Source organism: Macaca thibetana, chromosome X (assembly GCF_024542745.1).
Source record: "Macaca thibetana thibetana isolate TM-01 chromosome X, ASM2454274v1, whole genome shotgun sequence".
Classification (NCBI taxonomy): domain Eukaryota; kingdom Metazoa; phylum Chordata; class Mammalia; order Primates; family Cercopithecidae; genus Macaca; species Macaca thibetana.
Window position 1 is genome coordinate 32,353,894 of NC_065598.1, and position 17,005 is coordinate 32,370,898.

A 17,005-nucleotide genomic window follows, 5' to 3' on the forward strand; every position below is an offset into this window, starting at 1 on the left:
TAAAAACATGCTGTAAACCAAAAATAAAAGTCTAACTCCCCCTCCAAAGGGACTTCTTCCTCAGCCAGGGCTCTTAAAATTTAACCTGAAAGACTGATTCAGGCCATGAAGGGAAGTGGGGGTCGGACATGCCACATTATACCTCTCTGGCATTCACATCAACACAGACTTTAAGTCTGATAAGAAACATTTTACAGCCTGTTCTCTCTGAAACCTGCTAGCTAAAAGCTTCATCTGCATGATAAATCTTTGGTCCCTATAATGTCTTATTTCAACCCAAACATTAGTTTCTATTGATCCCAGGTCTTTAGACAAACTCAACCAACTGTCAACCAGAAAATGTTTCAATTTACCTAGAGCTTGGAAGCCCCCACCCCCACCCAGTTGTCCTGCCTTTCTGGACCAATGTATTTCTTAAATGTACTTGATTGATGTCTCATGCCTCCCTAAAATATGTAAAACCAAGCTGCACCCCAACCACCTTGGGCACATGTCCTCAGGACTTCCTGAGGCTGTGTCACAGGCACGAGAATTCCACCTTGGCAAAATAATTTTTTTTTTTTTGGGGGGGACAAAGTCTCACTCTATCGCCCAGGCTAGAGTGCAGTGGCACGATCTTGGCTCACTGCAACCCCTGCCCCTGGGGTTCAAGCAATTGCCATGCCTCAGCCTCCCGAGTAGCTAGGAATAGGCAAAATCAACTAAATTAACTGAGACCTGTCTCAGATTTTCTGGGTCTACAATACAAATGCTTTTAAAAAATTACTTGTAAATATGTTTACTTACCTCTCTAATTAAAGACGTTTTGACTCAAGACACAAAACTGAGATCAGCTTTGCTTATATTGTGCCTTTGATATTCCACTTACATTAGTCTACTCATCTAGCAATCAAATTAAATAAAATCGAAAGATGTTTTAATTCCCAGTTATAATAAAAAGCCTACAACCTCTTCAGTGGTTTACACAGCACCTGGAACAGTATGACAGATGAGAAAGGACTCTGTCTTCAGGTAGTAGAAACTGCTATATTAACAATCTTATCAAAAACCTATTTTTCCTTATATTTGCATGGTCTCAAATGTATTCCTAGTTTTATATGTGTAATTTTAAGCACATCACTCATAAAATAATATGTTTCAGTACAGTAAAATTTAATGATTTCAGATTGCACTGAAATGCATCTTTAAAAGATACTAAAAAATCAATTTCTGTAGTGTTTACCTTGTCCTAAAATATGCCTATTTAACATGTGCCTCAAAAGCTGAATTCTAGTCCAAACACAAAATATTGTCCTTAAAATTGTACATCTTCTTTACTATCAATTATGGCATACCAAATTATGTACTTAATATGTTTTAAAATTCTGCTATTTAAAATACATGCCCTTGCATACAAATTCAATGATTTAATATTTTAAGCTATTAATGCCAAAAATATCTGAGTTATTTGGTATTGATGTTCATCTTTGCACCCCTAGAATTGTTGATTGCACTGAAGAGAATAAAACTGCTGTAAAATATCGCTTCTCTGCCCAAAGTAAAACTTACCTACAATATTTTGACATCTGGTAGGTAGAAATGATGTTAAAATAATCTTCCTACCTTAATGTGGTATTAAATCTTAATCATTTCAAAATTCATTGGTAATATTTATTTCTAAAGTATGACATGGTTGAACAGATGTCACATTTATAAGTTTTGTTTATGTATCTTTCAGAGAAACAACCTTAAAAATTAAAAGGTAAGAAACCCCCACAAATTCTAAAATGTCAACTGCTATATTAGAGGAATTAGTTATAAAGCCAAGGAGTGTGAAAACATGTGGGCAAAAATTGCATGACCCAGAGGGTGGGAAATAAAATGCTGCTAAGCTACAGATGCCTAAAGCCTATTTTTCATTTTCAATAAATTGAAAGTCCCTTTGAAACACACTTCTGTGCAAGAAAATCACCTTAACACAAGTTAATAGAAACTTTCTCTTAAATGATAGATGAAATCTTGTCATAGTAATAAATCTATGATCATACAATATAATATACTCAAGTTGAAAATCCTGAGTCATATATTTTAAAATCAAATGTAAAGTTTATTTAAAATGATGAAATTGAAAAGCTGCATATGTCCTTGGGAGAAATAAATGTGGGTCACTAGAGGGCGTACATTCCCTTTCACAGCTTCAATTTGGCTTCTCTTTCATTTTCTTATCTACATAACGATAATATGGTAACGAAAGGATTTTTCATGGAAGTTTTACTTACACAGAAACGTAAAATGTCCAAAGATATAGATAAAATGGTGTACAAAAAATGTTAGTAAGACACTCTCAGATGCACAGTTAAAATGCCTTCAGCCATTTTGAGGCACACACAAAAATATCTTGAAGCCATAAGACATAGAATCCCTTGAGAAAATATGTCCACAGTTTGGAGAGTCATGCTTAGTTCCAATAATTTAGTAAAATTTTCTGGATTATGTACCAAGTAGTTTTCTCTCCCAAGTTCATTAATTTTAACTAATTTTTGAATGTTTAATTAAATATGTGGACACTTGTGTTCTATAAAGCAGCTTAAAATTATACTGCTATATCACCTGAAGTTTTTAAAAATGCCAAACTTCCATTCAAATTTAAAGTAAAGAGACAAATATCATTTTAAGCATCTTAATCAGGTCACAGGTTTTCAAAAAGAAAACAATCTCTCAAGAAACCTTGCATGTTATTCATTATAGTTTTTATTTTTGTAGATTGATCATGAATAGAAAAGTTGAAGATCTTCATTTAGTTTCAATATACAGTGAAGCATTGAGTCAAGACTCAAGAACAGGTCTGTCTGAATCCAAAGATTTCTACCGCACTACATTTTTCTTTTGTTCCAAATCAAAGAGAAACCCATCTTAAAAAAAAATAATAAGGATAAGTCAACATAGAATTACTGTTCATTGCTACACAGTACAGTAATTTAGTGGTTTTGACTATGCTATCTTGGATTATACCAAAATTTGATTGGATATTAATTCTGAAAATTTTCATTAGTCTAAACTATGATCCTTAGTTGTATACTTTGTACCCTAATGGCAATATAAAATAATTTATTTCCCAATTTATTATTACCTTGGAATTTCCCTTAATTTCCTAAAATCCTCAACTTTCTAATCTGATAACACATTTTCCCACATCAGAGAAAAAATTAAGCATAGATGAAAAGAGTTACTGCTTATTATATAATGTAGTTAAGACCATGGTGAGCTCCAGAAGTCTTCTACTTGGAAAAAAAAAGTTCAATTATATGGAAATTCCACTTATTTTTGATGCAGAAAAAGACATCTAAATTTTAAAGAAATCTTTTGAGTGAAAAAGGTCTCTGTATTTAAAGATAATCAAATGTTCCCACGGAACACTAGTCAGTCCACGATACTTCAGAATGTAGAACAGACAATCTAGAGTAAGTGCACAGTGTCCATAGGCTTCGGCAAATTCTTAAGGAGTTCCAGTCAAGCATTTTATTTCGCTAAATAATTTGATAAAATCACCTTTAACTTATTAAAAGACAGCAAGGCGAGGAGTTTCCGAAGGCAGCATCCTGAGCTAGGTTGTCTGGGTTCAAATCCTAGCTGTGCTGCTTTTTGTAAACTATGTGACCATGAGCAAGTCACTTGAAATTTCTGTGGCACATTGTTATCATTGGCAAAGAGTGACAATAATAAAACTTACTTTGTAATGCTCTTTTAAGTGTGAAATATATTAATATGTAGCAAATATTTGGTAGAAACCATATACATATTAGCTATTGTTATTATCTTCCATGATCCTTTTTTAACTGGCTTCAAGCTATCTCTATGTCATTTTTCACTTTCTCACGTGTGAGAGTGGTCATATTTGTTTTAGTGTCTTGTTAATGACTGATAAAGTAAATGCCACAACTGGAATAACAAGAATAAAAACTGCAAACACAGCTATAGCAAAGACAATAAAACATATAAACAAAAACCAACAGCAAAATAGTCTCATTTTACCCGTTAGTGCAGGAATCCCCAAAGTATGTTCTATGGGATGAATATGGTCTGCCATCTAATTTGGTAAATAAAATTTTACTGGAATGCAGTCATGCTCATTCATTTATACATTATTTACGGCTGCTTTCTAGCTACAGCAGCAGAGCTGAGTAGTTGTAAAATAAATTTTGTGATACACAAAACCTAAAATATTTACTGTCTGAACCTTTAAAGAAAAATTTTCGGACCCCCTTCCCAGTCTATGAAACCAAGGTAAGATGGCCTCTCTCTCCCAGCTCGCAAGTGAGATCAAAATGATACGGTTCACAGTAGCCATATCATATTTCTCTCTCTCAAAAATATGCAATGGCTCTCCATGGCCAGAAGGTTACAGTCTACATTCCTTAATCTTTTATTGAAAACCTTTAGTTATTATGAACCCAATCTAGCTTTTCAACCTCATTCCTTACTTCTAAACTTCCTTTACTTCATACTTCTGCTCTAGGCAAACAAGAATACTTAATAATCCCATTTAAGGTTTTTTTGTATACAGACTTTCCCCCGCATTGAACTGTCACTTTCCCTCATCTTGAGCCCAATGCTTCCCTACTCTTTAATTGTCCAATCAGATGCTAATTTTCCCATGAGCCTTCCACGCCTAAGTCTCAAGCAGGAAGTGAACTTTTCTTCCTTACAACTTTTCTAACATTGTATTAGTACTTCTTCTTCATGACAGTTTATGCTGGGTGCAAGCTTCCTGAGGGAAAGGTTAGGTTTACAGTTAAAATAACTGGAGTGTTTTACAAATCCTAGCAATCCATTAGATATTAGTTCAGTGAACAGGAAAATTAGCATGAAAACTAATGTTGCTGTCCCTTCTTTCTTGAAATGATATGGACTCATAATGACTATAGAAGTGTTCAAAGAAACCCACCATGCATTGGATGATGACCTGGATCCTATGGGAGGCAATTTAAACTTTGAACACTCTCAGTGTGAAAGGTCCCTGAGTTTAAGAGAATTCAATATGCTTGTGGGTCTTTCAAATTTAAATAACTTCCAACCTGGGTTGAGGAAGGATCTAGTGCAATGTGGAAAGCCATTTCAATCTGACGTGTACTTAATGCCCCATTGCCAGCATCATGACCTGTTTCAATCCATCTACTCTGCTAGTAAGCATCTCTATGAACTTTAGTCAAAACAGAAGTAATACTCATTGCTTTACAAAACCAGTTTTAGTCAGCTTGCACTGCCATAACAAAACACCAGACTAGGTGGCTTAACCAACAGCCAGTTATTTCTCGCAGTTCTATAGGCTAGAATTCCAAAATTAAGGTGCCAGCAGGGTTGGTTCCTGGTGACAGCCTTCTTCCTGGCTTGCAGACAGCCTCTGGTATAGTTTGGATATTCGTCCCTTTCCAAATCTTATGCTGAACTGTAAACTCCAGTGCTGGAGATGGGGCCTGGTGGGAGGTGCTTGGATCATGGGGGCGGATCCCTCATGGCTTAGTGCTGTCTTTGTGATAGTGAGTTCTCCTGAGATCTGGTCATTTACAAATGTGTGCCACCTCCCCCTGCACTGTCTCTCTCTCCTTCTTCCATTCTTCCATGTGATGTGCCTGTTCCCCCTTTGCCTTCCATCATGATTGGAAACTTCCTGAGGCCTCCCCAGAAGCAGATGCCACCATGCTTCCTCTACAGCTTGCAGAACTATGAGCCAATTAAATCAATTTTCTTATAAGTTACCCAGTCTCAGGTATTTATTTATAGCAGTGCAAGAACAGCCTGATGTAACCTCTTTCTTTCTGTGTCCTCCCAAGGTGGGGAGAAGGAGCCAGCAAGCTCTTTGATGTTTCTACTTAAAAGGGTCCTAATCTCCTCAAGAGAGCCCTATCTTCATGATGTCATCTAAATCAAATTATCTTCCAAAGTCTCCATTTCCAAATTCCATCACATTGGAGATTAGGGCTTCAATATAAGAATTTAGGGAGGACACAATTCAGGCCATCCCAGCCTGGCATCATTTTTGTATCTCTGTGGTAGCATGGTATGTGTTCATTTGTAAAGATACAGGTTTCTCAACAGGGAAGACTTTACTAAGAATAATCTCAGAAGATGTCAGAATAAGAATAATATTTTCTATTATCGCATAAATGTGGTAATGGGAAGACACCATTTCTGAGTTAATAATCAGAAACTCATCTTTCTCCTGGGGAAAGAAGGTATTTTTTAAAAATGTAAACACTCTTCAAGACAAACACGTGTAATATAATTTCCACAGTGTGAGGGCAAACAAGGCAGGCCGTATAAATTCCATTTCAGGGGTGAAGAAATAGATTCTTGGGGAGATGAAGTGACTTGATTAAGTCACATAGTTTATGAGTAGAAGATGCAAGGCCAGAACCCATCTGTGTAGTAATATGCCCATCTGCTCTCAGATCTATTCTCCACTTTTCTTCTGTCCTTTCTGTATCAGAGGGATATACATTTCCCAACACTACTTGCCCTCCTAATGGTTCCTTTGGAAGCAATGGAAGAATATTGGAAGGTGGGAGGAAGAGAAAAGCCAAGGTCTTTTTTCTTCTCCAACTACATTGGGTGGCATTTCTAGAGCAGCTGTATCTCTACTGTGGCTTCAGTTTTCTCTGGATAGCTAGCTCCCTCTTCAACAATCCAATTTTCTGCCTGGCATTTCTAACTTTAGTTTAATCTCTGTTAGAAAGCCCCAGCTTCTGAGCTCTGGTAATATCACTTTTCCTGTATTGTTTCTCCAGCTCTAGGGATATTAGCAGCTTCCTTATGTTGCTAGTGCTTTGAGTTGCTTCTCCATCCCCTGTGCTGCGTCTCAGTTTTCTACTACCTGCTTAGCCAATTCCTTGTATTAGGTTTCCTCTCTTTAAATCACTTACAGTGATTTGTTTTTCTGACAAGACTTGCACAAAACCTGGAAGATCACTCGTCAACATCCAATAAATATTTATTCAATACCTACTATGCGCTGACTTCTGGTTTAGGCACTGTAGGTCTAGAGATGACAAGAAATCGTTTCTTCCCTCAAGGAGTTTACTGGAGATACAGGCATGCAAAAACAAAGTCATTACAATACAATTTGGCAAGTGTTTTAATGGAAGTGCTAAAAAGGCTGAGAACTGGCCGGGCACCGTGGCTCATGCCTCCAATCCCAGTACTTTGGGAGGCCGCGACAGGCGGATCACAAGGTCAAGAGATCAAGCCCATCCTGGCCAACACGGTGAAACCCCGTCTCTACTAAAAATACAAAAATTAGCTGGGCGTGGTGGCGTGTGCCTGTAGTGCCAGCTACTTGGGAGGCTGAGGCAGGACGATCGCTTGAACTCACGGGGCAGAGGATGCAGTGAGCTGAGATCGCACCATTGCACTCCAGCCTGGCAACAGAGCGAGACTCTGTCTCAAAAACAAAACAAAACAAAAATAAATGGCTGAGAACAGAAAGACAAGGTGGTTAGTAGCAGGGCGGCAGGTAATATGGGGATGGGAAAAAGAAAGGTATCTAAAGAGAATCTTAGGTAGAGAAAACAATAGGTACAAAAAAACAAAAGCTTAAGAAAGCAGAGCATTTGGAGATAAAAGAGTAGTTAATTTAAGCTAAAGCATAGGGCAGTGTGGATCAAAATACAGTCTGTAGCAGACAGTGAACTGTTTGCTATTAGTCTGTAAGAAGAAAAGACTTTTCACCAGAGTATAAATCAACTGAGTCACTAAACAAACGATTTCATTGTATTTTGCTTTTAATTGCCAAACTCTCTTGACAAAGGAAGTAGTACATTGATTTATATTCTGGCTCAAGTTTCTTATCTCAATTGTGGACTGGTAATAAAAAGTTTGCAAGTTATTTTGAGTAGCACTAGTATAATTTTTTTTAAAAAATGGAGCAGAGGAGAAGGGAGTGAAGCTGGAGAGGTAGGCAGTTAAAGATCACAAAATAATTTCTATGCCATGCATTTCAAGATTTATGGGCAGGGGAATGATCTAATTAAAACTGCATTTTAAGATATCCCTCGGGAGGCTGTGAAGAGCATGGATAAGAGAGGTGAGACCAGAGGCAGAGAAATCAGTTAAAAATTTCATATAGAAAAATTTCAGTTTTAACTAGGCTGAAGGCCACAAGGGTGTAGATAAAAATAACAAACTACAGAGAATTTAGCAGGTATATTTGGAGGGATTTAGTGATGTGGCAGATATCATGACCACTGTAAATGGCTGCACAGGTTGTTCACTGCACAAGCTCAGGATGTGCCATTCTTAGAGACTATGATGGGAATGACCCTCTCTAGAGTTGTAGGATCTAAACTGCAAAACTACATTTGAGATTCCAGTCAGAAATCCAGGAATACATAGCCTATAAGCGTTTGAATTATATAGGTATGAGCATCAGGAGACAGGGAGTTAGAAATATCAATTTGTGAATCAAAAATATAGGTGAATGATAAAGATTATAAATGATATTTCCCCAAAACATAAAGCATCGTAAGAAAATAAAATCACAATTTGAGTCTTATGGAGACTGACATTAAAGGGCAGGAACAGAAGACTGGGAAGATATAGTCTGAAAGCAAAAGAAAGAAAACAGGAGAGAACAATGTCCCAGAAACTGCAGGAGAGAAAAATTTCAAGAAGGGACTAATCATCTCTGTCAAGCACAAGACAAAGGTCAAAAAGGAAAAAGAACTGAAGAGTGACCTTTGGAGCTGGCAATTAAGGAGCTCTCTGGCGACCTTGCTGAGAGCAGTTTCAGTGCTTGATGTAGAGCATGAGAGGGTAAAGGAAAGAATCAGGAGTACATAAGGGAATAGAGAGAGTTCAGGTCTTCTGATTAAAAACTGACTTTTATTTGCACTCAACTATGCTTCTCCTTTTAGATGAGTAAGTGTGAGTACCATTTTCTTCACTCAAAGAACAAACAAAACTATATGCCACAGCTCTGAGAATGTGATCCTGTCTTCTTCCCTGTTGATATTCTTTTATGCCTTGCATTCTGGAAGAATACATTTTCACATAGCTGCTGTAGCCAGACATCCAGAGATACATATAGTATCTCATAGGACCAGTTCTCATTATAGTACATTTCTATTCACAGCTTGAATTAAGCATCTACTACACAGAAGACCACACAGGTAATGAACAAGAAATGGATCCTCGCCCAGGGAAGCTTTAATTCTAGTGGATGAAACAAGCATATGAATAGATCATTTCATCATAAAGCAGTAAGGTGTCACAAGATGCGACAGTAGCATCCCTTAACCTACCCAGTAATAGATGGCCCCTGTCAGGCCTCTGAGCCCAAGCTAGGCCATCGTATCCCCTGTGACCTGCACGTATATGTCCAGATGGCCTGAAGCAAGTGAAGAATCACAAAAGAAGTGAAAATGGCCGGTTCCTGCCTTAACTGAGTGATTAACCTTGTGAAATTCCTTCTCCTGGTTCAGAAGCTCCCCCACTGAGCACCTTGTGACCCCCGCCCCTGCCCATAAGAGAAAAACCCTACTTTTCTCTTTTCCACTACCCACCCAAATCCTGTAAGACAGCCCCACCCCTGTTTCCCTTCCATGACTCCCTTTTCGGACTCAGCCTGCCTGTACCCAGGTGAAATAAACAGCCTTGTTGCTCGCACAAAGCCTGTTTGGTGGTCTCTTCACATGGACGTGCCTGAAAGCCCCTTTATGGGGGCTGGCATAAGGAAACAGAATCAGGGGTCAGACTGTAACAGAGAAGACACTCCAGTGAACTGATTTCCAAAGTGCGGGCCCTAAATCAGTCGCAGCAGGATCACCTGGGACCTTGTTAGAAATTAACATTCTTCGGAACCACTCTACGCCTATTAGAATTAGAAACTCTGGTGACTCCGATGCATGCTGAAGTATGAGAACCACTGTTGTCATGCAAGTGAGAGGGTTCTCAAATTTTATGGTATATCAGTATCACCAAGAGTGCTTGTAAAATATTGTTGGGCCCACCAGCAGAGTTTCTGATCCAGCAGGTTTGGGAAGGGCCCTCCAAATCTGCATTTCAAAGAAGCTCCCAGGTGATGATGCTGTTTCATGCACTGTAGTTTGAATATTACTGTTCGAAGTATTCTCTGATCCCACAGCATTCTCTAGAATTCACATTACTATATTCTTCAAAACACTGTTATTGATTTATTCTTGATGCACAAGACAACATAATCTCAAGAACATTTAATAGATGGTTATCTTTTTGAGGATCTGAAGATGGTATGCAAGGTTTCTATTTCTTTTTTTTTTTTTTTTAACCAAAAATAGTGTCTAAAGTAAAATCTGAATTTATGACCAAGGTCATTTTACTTTAATACACAAAAAGAAACATGGCATTGCAAAGATAACACTAGAATGGATTTAGGAGACTCAGCACTAGTCCTTATTTTGCAACTGAAAGCAAGTTATTTAACCTTTCTGGGCCTCAATTAACCTGTAACCATGCCCAAGTCTAGTTTCCTTAGGAAAAAATGAAGCAAATCATCTAAAATGTTTTGTTTCTATGGGCTGTGCCAATGGGCAAAAGTGTCATTACTGACTTCAACATCCCAGATATTTTAGGATCAATTTATCATATAGAACATAAAAAAAAAAGTTCACGGATACATTAATCATCTAATTAGGTCCTTCAAATAAATTGGTATATTTTACCATACAATTTTCAGATTTTAATTTAGAAACCCAAGTTATAATCAATATTTAAAACAAAAATGTTTTAGGCATGAATCTCATAAAACTGGAGAGAGGTCTTATGTAACAGTTATCTAATTTTTTTTACAGAGATGTGACACAATTTAACTTCATCTGGACAGCAGCCATAAAAAGAAAATCAAACAAAAAACAGAAACAAACTAAAAAGTAGAATATATAATACTAATTCAGGTATGTAGATCAGCCAATTTATTCTTCTATTTAGTTAGGATGCAGGAAATAGCCAGAGAAAGCAAGCTTACATTCTGTCTGCTTACCCTGGAGGAAAAAAACAGAGACCAGGTGAATTGAGGCATTTCAAAATGCCTCTACATTGTCCTTGAGGACAAAGATATTCATTTATGAACACTTTACTTGGGGGAAATTATCTTTATTAAGATGGCATTTACTTAGAAACAATTTGCCATTCGTTTTGCCTGGTTGCTACAAAAGTATAAATTAAAGCTTTTTTGAAAAATCCCTTAAAATAACTGCTACATGATTAGGAACTAATCACCTGGATAAATACCAATTAACTAGATAATAGATCTAGTTTTAACCTAGGCTGAGTTCCACTGATAATTACCTACATGTAAAGTAATAGCACTGAATTGCAGGAATAATCCGCTATTAGAAATAATTGTGTTGTGACCCAAGGTCATCACTTTTGCAAATCTCAGTGTAAAGAGAAAAATGTATGCAATAAATACAACATATGTAGAAACTGTGTAATTATTTAGGAATCAACTAAATGTACCTTAGATTGCTAAGAAACTATGTTGTGGTAGAAAGCTGAATTTTAAATCCCTTAATTGTTTTGAGTAAATAAGGATACCCTAATGGGTAAAATTGGAATTATTAAAGATCATTAGAATGGTCACATGTTTATTATCAAGAACAATTCCAGGAACAGCTAGCTAGGTAGAATTTTTAAATGATATTGGAATGTCAAATCTTAGTTACTACAATTATTTGAATTATATACCATTCACTCTCTCAACAAACATTTATTGGTTATTTATTGTATCCACAGTATTTACTACAGTGGAATCTAAGTAAAATATAAAGAAGTGTAATAATAGGCTTTCTTTGTTGTGACTGGCAATGAGAAATTTTATGTGAGTGGCGTGAAGGCATACAACCAAATGAATGTAATTTACCGGCTGAGGTGGAATAATTATTATTGGGAAGGTAGACATAGAATTAGTGGAGAATGAGAATAATGCTTAATGCCATAGGAAGTGCTTGAGTTTTGTTTTGGAGGCATCTCGGGTTATGGAAATTTGCAGGACTGGAGAGACAGCAAAAAGCATCATTTTAGATCTATTCATTTTAGGTCGATCAATTAGAAAGGAGGGCAGTTCTCTCCACAGTGAGGTATATGGCTCAGGTTATGGACTTGGCAATGTGAATGATCATGAAATGACTGAAATGATGGCACTTGCCCTTACAATCTAATTATAATAAATAAGGAGAAGAAAGTATAAGATTCACAGAACTGTAGATGTCAGGTGGTAAATGCTGTTTTGAAGAGGAAAACAGGAAGGTAATTTTATATTTGTTAGGTTTGAGATAATGTTTACTACGGAATTTTTCCCTGTCAATAATATGTGACTACCATCTCCATCACTACCTCCACCACCATCATCACCACCTCGACTATCTTTACCTCTCCCACCATCACTTTTATCCCTCCTACCCATCACAATCTTCCTCCATCTTCATCGTCTCTACGGTCTCCACCACCAAACAAGAATCATAACCATTGCATTTATTGAATGTTTACCACTTTAAAGGCAATGTATTAAATGCTTCTCATTTAATTCTCATGACTCATGACTGGTGTTTTATAAAGTGAGATTACTGGAATCTGAGGCACAGATAACAAGTAATTTGCCTGTGCTCATAAGCTAGTAATTAAAATGGGCAGGTTTCACAAATACCACAGGTTCTCACCTCTAAGTGGGAGCTAAACATTGAGTACACATGGACACAAAGACGGGTACAATAGACACTGGGGTCTAGTTGAGGGTGGAAGGTGGGAGGCGGATGAGGATGGAAAAACTACCTATCAGATATTATGCTGATTACCTGAGAGACAAAATTACCTCTACACCAAACAACCACAACACACAATTTGCCCATGTAACAAACCTGTACATTTACCCCTTGAACTTAAAAGTTGGGGAAAAAACAAAAACAAAAACAAAAAAAGCAGGCAGCATTCAAACCTGAGTAATTCTGATTCCAAAAGCCATGATTTTTTCAATATTTGATACTCTTCTAGACACACAGGCAATGAATTATAATAACTAAAATATGTGTGCAATGTATAAGTAGGTATGGTTAATTGGAAGGAACAAATGTTTGCATTTGATAAAAACGAACATTGAGGCAGTGGCTGGATGCACAAGTGGAAATAGCTTTAGAGATATAAAGCTTTAATTTGAGGGAGAGTGTCACATCTGGAGCTACATGATTTGGGAGTCAGTCACTTACAGCCAGGCTCGAATCAATGAGAGGAGATAATTCAGATAAAGAAGTCAAAAGGCCAGGCACGGTGGCTCATGCTTGTAATCCCAGCACTTTGGGAGGCTGAGGTGAGTGGATCACGAGGTCAGGAGCTCAAGACCAGCCTGGCCACGACGGTGAAACCCTGTCACTACTAAAAAACACAAAAAAATTAGCAGGTCGTGGTGGCAGGCGCCTGTAATTCCAGCTACTCGGGAGGCTGAGGCAGAGAATTGCTTGAACCCAGGAGGCGGAGGTTGCAGTGAGCTGAGATTGCACCAATGCACTCCAGCCTGGGTGACAGAGCAAGACATTGTCTCAAAAAACAAAACAAAACAAAGCAAAAACAAACAAACGAAAAAAAAGAAGTCAGAACGGCAAAGAGATGGATTTATGTGATACTCCCATAGGAATTAGGCAGAAGGAATAAAACAAGTCAGGCAGAGAGTCGTGGGTGACAACTGGTAGTGTGTCAAAGAAGCTGGAAGAGGACATGATTTAAATAAAACAATATTCAACAGATGGTCAAGACCTCAATATTCAGTGAAATATTAGTGGGCTTCGCATGATACAAAAACGAGGCACTAGCTAATATAAAGCTTATGGTTATATTTGCATGACGTCTCTTTAATCATTACAATACTTTAACAAGATTCCACCCTGTAGACAATTATCAATTAATGAATTTGTTCCTAAATGTTTGCCTTTTTGCTAACTTCGTTCAGTCTAAATTTATCAATCAAGTGTCTTATATAGAGTGGTCAGATAATTTTGCTGTCCAAATCAGGACATACTTGAGAGTGAAAGTTGATGCTATATATAATTATGCTGGGATGACAGGTGTAATCTAGGATAGCTTCAGGTAAACCAATAGGAATACCTTACTCATATATCCATGAAAAAGACATTTTACTACACAGTCCAGGTTTTGTAGCTATTTCAGTTCAAATCCTGGCTCAGGCACTCTGTAGCTGTGTATAATTTTATAAAGTTGTAATAGCCATACCTATTTTGGGAGGTTATTGGGAAAAATACACACATTCCCAATAAAGCATTGAATCTACTACTGAGCACATAATAAATCCTCAATTAATGTTAGCTTTTATTTGAAGAATCTTTCTTTATGTGCCCAATGGGACTTCTCATTTAGGCACTTACAAAAATTGCTGAAAACTTATGATACAAACAAATGTTGGAGACAAGATATTTCACCACCAGTCAGTCACTCTTTCCTGAAAACAAAAAGAAGTCAGAACAAACTTTTTTTTTTCCAACACAATCCATTCTCCAAACAGAAGCCAATAATAAGCTTCTGAAGACAGAGATTGACATGAATCCGCCTGCTTTGTTAATTTCTGTATTAGGCAAGAAGACATTAAGAGGGTTAGGCAACTAGGTGTCCCTATTACTCTGTTTGGAGAACTGTTGGAGGGTTGTTGGAATGTTGCAAAGTATCCATAAATCTATATGTCCACTAAGCATTGTGCATAACACATGTTTAATGTGACAACAAACAAGTTAACGTACATCTTACTAGGAATAATAAAAAGAAAATTCATCAAAAGCTTCACGGATGTGTGCCATTATACTTTTTTACTCCGTCAATTTTTGTTAGACTTTCTATTACCACCAAGAGTAGAGGGCTTGGAAGTTCCTGATAGTTGTTGCCCCAGAAAGAATACTAATATTCATAGAGTTTGAGAGCCATTTGACCAGAGCAAAGGTCAACAAACTTTTTCTGTGACAGGATAGATAACAAATATTTTAGGCTTTGTGGACTACACAGTTTTTGTTACAACTATTCACACTCTGCCTTTGTAATGTGAAAGTAATCGTAAATGATAAATCGGTATGACTGTGTTCCTCTAAAACATTACTCATAACGCCGAAATTTGAATTTTACGTAATTTTGACATGTCATAAAATATTGTTTTTCTTTTATTTTCAACCATTTGAAAATGTAAAAACACGTCTTGACTGATGAGCCATACAAAACTGGCAGCATGCTAGATTTGGTTAGCAGGCCTTAGTTTGCTGACCCCTGGACTAGCAGATTTGCTTAGCCAAGCTGACACAACCAGGGAGAAAAGGCCCAGTGATTTTCTTTGGAATTATCAAAGTAGGTCATAAGTCATTAGTTAATAGAGAAGTACTGAAAGTCCCAAATAATATATTTGAATAACTTTTCTAGATTTTTTTCTTAGAACATCTGACATGGTATTTTTAGATGTGTGTTCTTTTCATACTTCTCTATCCTGGCATACACAAATTCTAATGTCAAGTGTTCCATGAGTTTCTAAACATATGCTGCTTAGAAACATATGGTAGATTTTAATGTTCTTTCTTAATCTTAGAATTACAATAACTGGAATGAAAGGGAAACTGTACCTTTTAAAATAATTTTTATGCCAGCTTTGCACTCATAAAATTTTATTGCCATCATTTTAATAGATCCACTGATTTACATAATACCTAACTTATCTAAAATGCGTAATTTTGAATATTCACAAAAAGATCAGTTAAAAATTCTAACACCTTCAAGATAAGACTTTAAAAATATCAAAGAACAGGAAATCTGTTCTGTAATTACTCCTGATTTAGGATGCGCAGATTGAGACATCATGTTCTCATAAACTAGCAGGGTGGATCTCATCTATTATAGGTGTACTTCTTGATGAAAATGCACTTTCTGTTACTGGAAAAAAAGACATTTAATGCAAAACTAGGGACTCAACAAGCAGGCCCTTTATAAAAAAAAAAAAAAAAAAAAAAAGAAGAAACTTTTAGGATTAAAATGCTACCACAGTAGTTTATCACCTATAGTTTGTACTTTCACTCCGGAAAACACCATTTCCATTAAGCATTTAGTTTATATTGCGATAGTGATTTCTTGGGAAAATTTTAAAGAGTACTTCATAATTTTTCTCACTACATTAACTGACATTACAGGTACCTGAGGTGTCTGGAAATATTGCTGAAGTTTAAACACCACCAACAAAACTGCTATAAATGAGTTTTCTCCACTTCATTTGCAGATAAAAGTTTAAGATGCTCTCACCTCTTCCTAATTTCGGAATCCACAGTAATCTGCCTCTTCTTTTGGGGAGGTGGTGGTGGAAGTTCCTCTTGAGCATGCTTTACCAGGATTTGCTCCCTTGTGGTCACCATAGTTACTGTTTCCATTACAGTTGTCTGTGTTAGTGATGGCTGAGTGGTGGTGACAGCCTGTGAAATCTGTGAGAAGTATTGAAACAGAGGTCAGACATTGCTCGAAAGACTTCAGTAAAGACTGCTTGGAGTGGGAAAGGAAAATAATGAGAAACTGTTCTTGCTTGTTGGTAGATTGACCTTCAGATCAAAATAGCACCATATTGAAGCCAAATAAAATTGTTTTATCTGACTTAAGTTAGCTCGACTAAAATAGCAAAGGAAAGTAATCTCAACATCGCAAGTAAATTTAGTGCCCCTTCAATTTATTGGTCAAACTGTAGGAAATAAGGGGTGGGGACAAAGGAGAACAATGTAGTGTGTAATTCATTCTGATAGTTAATTCTACATGCTGCTTTAAATGTTTACATTAATATAAATTTTAGTAACGTACATCAGTGCCAATTCCATTGCCTGGCACATTTTAAATGCTTATTAAGTTTGTAGAATGCATTTTAGGTTATCATATACATTGATTATTTTATGTTATACATTTTTAAATAAAATTATTTCAACTTGGTAATGAGCGACTCTTTAATCAAGTAAGTGAACCGACTTTTAAAATTACAATAAAA

The 17,005-nt window shown here is 36.7% G+C and overlaps 1 protein-coding gene across 14 annotated transcripts in view; it reads right to left on the minus strand.

The window, feature by feature from the left end:
- DMD (dystrophin) overlaps positions 1 to 17,005 on the minus strand; it is a 2,269,491-nt gene that overhangs the window by 1,460,396 nt on the left and 792,090 nt on the right. For all 14 annotated transcript variants that reach the window (XM_050777140.1, XM_050777144.1, XM_050777148.1 and 11 more), the window contains one exon: positions 16,282 to 16,457. In XM_050777140.1, coding sequence (XP_050633097.1) covers positions 16,282 to 16,457 — 176 coding nt within the window. The remainder of the gene's footprint in view (positions 1 to 16,281; positions 16,458 to 17,005) is intronic.